We start from the raw sequence: 8,973 nt of genomic DNA, 5'->3' as shown, positions 1-8,973 counted from the left end.
TCAAGGCTCGCGTTGCGAGAAATGGAGAAGAGGCTTGGCCAAAGCAGACTCGAGCAATTCGGAAATCTTTGATTGGTTCATCCTTGCTTTCCCGCCAAACCAAACGTTGATAAAATTGGTGTCCCTTGAATCGACTGTCAACTGCAGATACATTTTTGAGATATCTGCGGAAACTGCGAATTGGTGAAGCCTGAACTGGAGGAGAATAAAGAGCAGTTCAGGTTGGACAGTGGGGCCAGCCATAAGGATATCATTTAGGCTGTGACCCGAAGACGTTTTGGCGCTAGCGTTATAAACCACGCGAAGCTTTGTGGTGGCACTACTGTCTTTTACGACCCCATGATGTGGCATGTAGTATGCCAAAGCCTTATGATCTTCTCTAGGGACACGCTCTATCCATCCTCTTTTGAGATAATCCTGCATGACTTCGACATACAATTTCTTCATTTCAGGCTTTTTATCGAACTGTCGTTCGAGAGAGAGCAATTGCCTAATAGCCTGAGGGCGAGATTCACCTAATACTTGAGGGTCTTGTTTAAAGGGCAGTTGAACAATGAAACGTCCTTCAGGGGTCCGTTTATGGGTAGTGGTAAAGTGATGTTCAGCTGCTTTGTGTTCATCAGTCAATGGGGCTTCATTGGGTAAATCCTCAACTTCCCAAAATTTTTGGAGCATATATTCCAAGGCCAAGGATTCGTTAAAGCATACATGGCGTACATTAGAGTCTGGTGATCGATCTTCTCCAACCATTACGTAACCGAAAACCGTCTCTCGGAGGTGTGGGAGTCCAGGTCCCAAGTTTATAACGCTAGAAAGGAAGCTTCCCCAATAACTATCACCACAAATTAGGAGGTCGACTGGTCGTTGGTCAGCCCAAAATGGATCTGCCATTTCGATATTAGGTGGATGGTTAAATGAAGTCTTATCTACAGGCCAGTTTGGAATATCATTCGCTATTTTAGGCATGACATAGCAATTGAAAGTAAATGGCTCTCCAGAAATTTGAGACAGGATTGTAGCAGAAACTTGATACTTGACTGTGTAGAGCTGGCTTCCTACACCCATAATGGACATATTGGCTGGAATTTTTGGCAACTTCAATTTTTGGCATAATGCGGTTGTCATTATACAGACTTGGGCTCCCCCATCAAGCAGAACACGGCAAGGAATTTTGGTATTGTTAGCAGTTAAAATATCCACCATTGTCGTGGCTAAAAACACCTTTGATGTTATAGGAGTGGGAGGAGCTTCACCTGAAGTTGGAGTGTTAAGCATAACGGAAGCGGGAGGATTTGAGGAGTCTTTCCGGTATGATGATGGTGGTTTAGAGTCAGACCCGGATGGAGGTTTTCCATTTTCAGGAGAAGGGTTTGAGTTATCAGACTCCGAAGCAAATTTCTCATGAAGCAGTATGTTATGCTTTGCATGGCACTTTCTGCATTTATGGAAAGTGCAGGTGCTCGTATTATGTGGTGACAGACAATTCCTGCACACGCTAAGCTTCTTAACCGTATCATATCTCTCATTTGGGGTTTGCGCAAGGAATTTAGCGCACTTATAGAGTGAATGAAAAGTGTCTTGACAACATCTGCAAGTTGATGTTCCAGAAGAATTGTGAAAAACACCTGACTGACGTTTGGAAGACGTAGATGAACTAGATTTTGAACTGGATGGGCGAGCATTGTCATTAGATTTGAAGGAGGATTCCTGGGCATTTAGAGCATCAACACATCGTTGATTTAGGAATTTTTTAAATTTATCTAGGTCTGGCACTGTATCTCCACAGTGACGTCCCCACAGAACGCGTGACTCGCTGTCGAGCTTATCTAGAGTGAATTGAATGAGCCAGGGATCCCTACTTGTCATATTCATAACATCCAACGCCATAACTGATTCTGAGAGGGTGTTATATATTTTGCGAAAGGCCAGTGGATCGGAAGGGTTAAATTGCGGCATTTTAAAAAAGTTTCTTACATGATCAGCAATTATTTCGTTTTTACGCTCAAAATTCTCAATTAACACCTCCCATGCAACAGAAAAATTATCATCTGTTACAGCAAGCCTCTTAATAGTGGATGCGGCAACTCCTGTGAGAGCCGATTGCAAATAATCTAGCTTTTGAACCCCGGTAAGATTAGGATGATTAATTACAACAGATGTAAATCTATCTTTAAACGTGGTCCATTCTGAATATTTTCCACTGAAGGTGGGTAGTGACATATTAGGAAGTTTTAAACTCGAATTATGGGCACAGTTAGTATTATTTGAGGTACTTCTACCCGCCGAATTTGAGAGCGTTGCAATCAATTGCTGAACCTGCTGCTGGCTCTGCTGAAGCTGTTGGTTATTTTGCGTTAGCATCTCCTGCATCATCAAGTAGAATTCATATGGAATGCCTGGTGGAGCTTTAGAGTGACTGGGAGAGGGTGGCAATTTGCTTAAGATGGTGGATATCTTCTTGATGAGGCTGTCGCATTTCTGGAGGAAGATCTCCTTATTGGTGACTTGTGCAGAAATTGCAACTGCATTCTCCTGAGCTGCAATGTATTCATCCTGGATCGGGATAAATTCTTCTCGTATTTGATGCGCCTGACGGAGTTGACCTTCTATCATGTCCCTGTTGAGGTGTTGTATCTCAGCCTCGCTCCATCCTGAGAAATAGTTCTCTACCCTCGTTAGGGAAGAGTGCATGGCCTCCCGTTTACTGCTCATGTTGGCTGAATAAGTCTGGATGACTTAGGCGCTGAAGACTTGAAGCGGTGTGGTGGCTCGAAGCCGACCAAAAAATGTGCGGGAAAGTGCACAAACCAACCTGGGTAAATAAATCGGGGAATTAAATTATGATTGCTATAGGCTAGGGCTCTAGCTTTATCATGAATCACCAACCTTTAAAAATAAGAAAAAAGAAATGTGCTTAAAACCTGCACTAGTTCCACCCACACCGGGAAAAAGGGGGCGTCTTCACGTACCTGGGAAAACACAAAGAAATTTGGTGAGAAGAGACCGAAAAAATTTTCTGGTCTTTGTCCCCAGAGTTCCTCGTGGTTTTGGGGTTCCACCGCGTGGTATCAATCCAGCTGCCCTTTTTGGGCCTCAAATCCACAATTCCTGGATGCACTCCTACCAAAAACCTCACTGAAACACCTTGTCTTGTCCCAACACCTTTATTTTAAGTAACACTCAATTTCTTAACTAAATTCACAATTTTTCCAACTTCTTTTTTTTTCACAATGATTTTCTTGTACCGACACTTTGAGAGACTGATTAGCAAAGAGAGCGAGAAACGAGAATTTGCCCATTTTATCATCCTACAAAACAATAGGATTAATGATTCCCGATCAATTCAGATTTGCATATGCTCTAGATTAATGATAAAGATCAAATCTCCAAAATTCATATTTAAATTTAACGTATATAATATTGTTTAGAATTTTTAATTTACTTTTTAAATAATTTTAGTTTTTAAATTTGAGTTCATTGAATTTTTAAATTCCCTTTTTTTTAATTACACTTTCGTGTACACCGGCATATTCTCCAACCTTTGGGGGATTGTGGGAGAGAGGTGTGGGAAATGTCAAAACCCATCTCAAGAGAGTCTTGGGGGACTCCATCCTAACTTTTGAGGAGTTTGCCACTGTATTGACTCAAATAGAGGCGTGTGTGAATTCACGTCCGCTCTGTGGAATGTCTCTGGAAATAGAGGATTTAGAGCCATTGACACCAGCCCACTTTCTGGTGGGACATGCATTAACACTTGAAGCCACAGACGAAGATTTCACCGAAGCAAATCCCAACCGCCTCACCCGCTGGACGCTACTACAGAGATTTGTCCAGCATTTCTGGAAGAGATGGAATCAAGAATACATCACTTCACTTCAACAGAGGCCCAAGTGGTGTACATCGACCAGAAATCTCGAGATTGGTGATTTAGTTCTTCTCCGGGAGAACACGATGAAGCCAGCAGCATGGAAAATGGGACGTGTGACAGCCACTCATCCTGGAAAGGATCTTGCCGTACGGGTTGTCACAATCAGGACGAAGGATGGACTGCAGAAGAGAGCAGTCAACACTCTTGCGAAGTTGCCAGTGGAGTAACTTTGTTGAGGTTCCCTCAAAAGGGGGAATATGTTGGAAATTGGTCCATGTTTTCAGCATGGACATATGTTTTGGAATGTATGAAATGTCACTTCGCAAGAGAGGGGAAAAAGGGAAATTTTTATCCCGCGGCAAACTGGATAAAGCTCTTCTTGTTAAAAAAGATACTTGGAGAAAAATCATCGTCAAGAAGGGAAGCCATTTTTAGTGAGAAAAGAATTCTTTGATTTATTGCATTTAGTAGATAATTAAAGCATTAGTGAGAATATTATAAAGTACAGTTGTGAATTTGAAATTGTCAAGAGAGTGAATATAAAAGATCCCGTGAACAAAGATCCTCCGGCGTTTCAAATTGAAGATTCAGGGAGCGTCTTCAAAGGAGTCCACGAGGCACAAAGGAATCCGGTCAATCGACCCGGATTTAATCATTTTGTGTCTCTTCAACAGGTATCTATTCTGGATGTGGGTTTCTGTAGGAAGGCAGTCAACCTAACCTAATATTATTTCATTGAATTGTGCAGGTAATCCTCCACAATGACATTTTTCAAGATCAAATGTATTTAAAGCTTAAAAAATTACTTTCTTCGTCAAATTTTATTAAAGTATTATTTTTCAATGACACCAATCGTTTATTTAATGATTATAAACCACTGTAAGCCACTTTAATGCCATAGACACGTTTTTGGCATTTATATATTCTTTTTATTTTAACATATTAGATGAGCACATATATTCTGTCAGTAGAAGAGGTCAAAAGTTTGGAGTGGTATATCTCAGCACCTCATGAACATAATTGAATGTGTTAACTATTGTTGGAAACTTGGCTCATTAGCTCTCAAGAATAGATGTTACATATGGATATGTTATATTATTAACAGTTTTCTGGAGATTGCAGCAAAATTTTCCAGAACTTCCGCTGTTACCCCTTCCCACTTTTCTTTGAATGAATTGCGATGAACACTCATCAGACTCAATTCCAACAATCTCTCCTGTCCCATTGTGCTTCGCAGCCAGATTTTGACCCTTCGAAGGGTACTGAAAGACCTTTCAACAGATGCTGTGGTCGATGGAAAGGCGCATAAAATTAATAAAGCGTGCCTTATTGCAGGAAAAAGCACGTTGGCCTCCTCCAACAATGAGGCCAATTCTATATCTTTTAACTTATCCTGTGACAAACCTTTCTTTCTCCACAGGTTTCCCCACAATTCCATTTCTGCTGCAATGTCCCCCAGTTTATAAAAATCTTGAGAAACTTTCATGTCTGTCCCTAAATTCTTAGAGGAGAGTATGTGAGAGGGATGTATGTGTGGTACTCACGCCACAAGGTGATATCCTCTTTGCCGGGAAAATGATTAAAAATAAACGTAATAAACCAATATTATCTTGTAACTATTTATTCCTTTGCTCTCGTTCTGTCACATTCATAAACCTCTTCAAATGTTCAATCATATACATATAAACCTGTCAAGGTACCACATCCTCTTCCTTTTTTTCTATATTTAACTCCTTACAAAATCTTTAAATTTCTCTGGCTCACGAACAGTACGTTTGTTTCGTGTTTGAGTATTCATTCGATCTGTTGCTTCGATGTTGTCCTCCGTCTCCTGATCATAATCCTGCTCACAAAGCATGTCGTCATTGTACTGAGTTACCTCCTGATCTCGCATGTCCTGTTGTCCTTCATCAGCTTCCTTCCCACTTTGAGCATCCTCAGGTTCATACACTTTCTTCAAATGCGTAGAATTTCGACAGAAGATCTTTCTGCATTTTATGTCCTTCACCGTTACACTCGCTCCTGCTTTCCCAGTAACAATAAATCGGTTACGTCCAAATGTGATGGTAAGCTTATTTCCTGGCAGTACATTCTTTATTAAAACCACATCTCCAATAATGATGTCTGATTCTTTGGCGCCCCTTTTCTTGTCTTCCTTGTCTTTCCCTTTTTCTTTCAACATTTTGTCTCTTTCACGGTACTCAGTTTTTAGTGGTGGTTGTGTCTCAATGTCTCGCAAAGATGGAATTTTGCCTCTGATTGTCCGTCCCAGACAAAGTTCAGTCGGTGTCTTTCCCGTTGTGGAGTGAGGTGTTGTATAGTACATGACCATATACTCTAACAAATCCTTCTTCCAGTCTCGGTTGAGTTCGTTGCTGAATCTCAGTCTTTTCAGTAGCGACCTATTCTGGCGCTCAACTTCTCCGTTTTGCTGTAGCCAATAAGAAGTCGTTTTATTGAGAGTTATTCCACGTTGCTTGCAGAAATAATCAAACTGCGCACTGACAAATTGTCTACCATTGTCGACAGTAAGCGTTCGTGGATAGCCCAGCCGTGCGAATATCTTATCCAAACGATTTACTGTTTCTTTAGCAGTTATTTTGCTCATAATTTCTACCTCCTTATAGCGATTAAAGTAGTCCACAACAACTAGAAGGTATTTCCCTGAAGGGAGTGGCCCCAAGAAATCAAGGGCTATATCGATCCACGGCCCTGATGGTAATTCACGTCTTACCATGGGTTCTGGTCTGTTGGGAGTTGTAACCAAGCTGCAACCTTCACAAACTTTTACAAATTTAGTGACATCGTTATCAAGTCCTGGCCACCACACTCGATCCCTTAAGCGTCTCTTCATTGCTGACTCGCCAGGATGGCCTTCATGGGCTAGATTCAACATCCGAGAACGAATCTTTCCAGGAACCACCAACTTATTTCCCCTAATAAGAATATTCCCTGTCACGGTTAGTTCATCCCTAAATGGTTGGTATGCTTTGACTTCCTCTGTCCACCTACCTGTCATTACTGATTCACGCAATTTGCCAAATTCCGGGTCCAAAGCTGAAGCTTCTTCGATTTCAGTCACATCAACAGCGGCAGACTCCACGACGATGTATGTGGCTCTAAATCGGAAAGACTGAAGTCGGAGGACCCACCTTTCAAAATCTAGCGCATGGGCGTGACCGTGGTTTAAAAATTATTTCCAAAGGTTTATGATCTGTTTCCAACTCGAATTCGCGTCCAACGAGATAAATAGAAAACTTTTCTACAGCCCACACCAATGCCAATGCCTCCCTTTCTGTTTGACAATACCTCTGTTCCGTTTTAGACAGACTCTTGCTGGCATAAGCAATGACCTGTGGTGTGGTGTTATCTCCATCAAACTGGACTAATACAGCCCCAATTCCGACAGGTGAGGCGTCAGCAATAACTCGTGTACGTCTTCCGTTATCAAAATAACTCAAAGTCTCAGGGGTTGATATGATGTCTTTCAAAGTCTCGAATGCTTTACGATGTTTTTCTTCCCATAGGAAATCTACACCCTGATGTGTTCAGTGAAATGAACAGGAGAAGGAGAGAAGAGGTTTAATTAGTTTGGTTTATATGTTAGATTTATTTAGTATTAAAGAAATAGTCTATAAAATCATAAAATGTTAAAAAAAAAAAAATTGTAACAAAGAAGTCATTTCATTAGCCATGGTGAGGCATTTATTAGGTTTAGCAGGGTTAACATACTGCAAATGCAAATGCAGCACATTGCCGAATGTGTGCAATGCATTTTTTCCATTTTTCTTTCTATCATATTCTCCCACCTTCCAATTTCCCCTATTTTTAATTATTGATTGATAAGCAAAATTATAATGTATATAAAGAGACTGATTTTAATAAACGGCCAGTCTTCTCTTCGAGGACTCAGGCGAAAGACCAAATTCTCGTCTTTTCAACTGGTCCTTCGAGGCAACGAACAAGGTTAGTTGGGCCCTGGTTCTAAACTGGCTTAACCTTCTAACTTTGCAACAAATTAGCTTAAAAGAAGCTTTTTGGGGCCCTGGTCTGAGACTGGCTCAACCCAAACAGTGAAAATTAAGTTATTTGAGTTACCTGCGACTCCTGTCCGGAGGTTCTTGTGGATAAGCCTCGTCTCTGCTTGTGGACGTTTTCCGGCGGCATCTAGGCCTGGACGCTCCGGGACAACAGAGGGAGACGAGCCCTCCAGCGAATAATTTCCAGACGGTGGCAGATCAGTCCATTGGCGGTGGGCCATTCTCCCAGGTTACGGCGGAGAATTGAGGCTTCTGAAGTTGACAGCACCCCAGTGAGACGAAGGACAGCGGTGTCAGATAGTGCCCAGAGCGGCCAAGGACGACCCAAGGCTTAACAGGCAGCACCCCAAAGAAACGGCGGTGTAACTTGCCCAGTGCTGAACTACGGCGGCCCAGACAGCGGCTGCAATCTTCACCAGCCCCCTTGTACAGAAGGAGGCGCCCGTAAGCGGCAATTCGGCAGCCCAGCAGCGGCTGCAATCTTCATCAGCCCCCTTGTGCAGAAGGAGGCGCCCGTAAGCGGCAATTCGGCAGCCCAGCAGCGGCTGCAATCTTCATTAGCCCCCTTGTGTGGAAGGAGGCGCCCGTGAGCGGCAAACGGCGGCCCAGACAGCGGCTGCAATCTTCATTAGCCCCCTTGTGTGGAAGGAGGCGCCCGTGAGCGGCAAACGGCGGCCCAGACAGCGGCTGCAATCTTCATTAGCCCCCTTGTGTGGAAGGAGGCGCCCGTGAGCGGCAAACGGCGGCCCAGACAGCGGCTGCAATCTTCATTAGCCCCCTTGTGTGGAAGAAGGCGCCCGTGAGCGGCAAACGGCGGCCCAGACAGCGGCTGCAATCTTCACCAGCCCCCTTGTGCAGAAGGAGGCGCCCGTAAGCGGCAATTCGGCAGCCCAGCAGCGGCTGCGCTCTTCATTAGCCCCCTTGTGTGGAAGGAGGCGCCCTCTAAGCGGCAATTCGGCGGCCCAGACTGCGGCTGCATTCATTGGCCAGGCAGGCCAATAGTCTGTGTAGAAAGAAGCTCCCGGAAGCGGCAGATCGGCGGCTCAGACGAGCAGCGGTGAAATT

At 43.4% G+C, this 8,973-nt stretch overlaps 2 protein-coding genes across 2 annotated transcripts; both read right to left on the bottom strand.

Moving 5' to 3' along the window:
* Positions 1-2,712, bottom strand: LOC129808602 (uncharacterized). The gene has a single exon (XM_055858385.1). The coding sequence runs from the start codon at positions 2,710-2,712 to the stop codon at positions 1-3; it is 2,712 nt and encodes a 903-aa protein (XP_055714360.1).
* A 2,776-nt stretch (positions 2,713-5,488) lies between these two features.
* LOC129808601 (uncharacterized protein K02A2.6-like) lies at positions 5,489-8,129 on the bottom strand. The gene is made up of 4 exons (XM_055858384.1): positions 7,967-8,129; positions 7,178-7,370; positions 5,642-6,987; positions 5,489-5,526 (listed from the first exon to the last, which is right to left on the bottom strand). The coding sequence occupies exons 1-4, from the start codon at positions 8,127-8,129 to the stop codon at positions 5,489-5,491; spliced, it is 1,740 nt and encodes a 579-aa protein (XP_055714359.1).
* Between the last annotated feature and the right edge of the window lie 844 nt (positions 8,130-8,973).

The sequence above is a fragment of the Phlebotomus papatasi genome, chromosome 4, assembly GCF_024763615.1.
Source record: "Phlebotomus papatasi isolate M1 chromosome 4, Ppap_2.1, whole genome shotgun sequence".
Lineage (NCBI taxonomy): Eukaryota > Metazoa > Arthropoda > Insecta > Diptera > Psychodidae > Phlebotomus > Phlebotomus papatasi.
The sequence above is the reverse complement of the archived record's forward strand: the minus strand, read 5'-3'. Positions and strand labels throughout refer to the sequence as shown.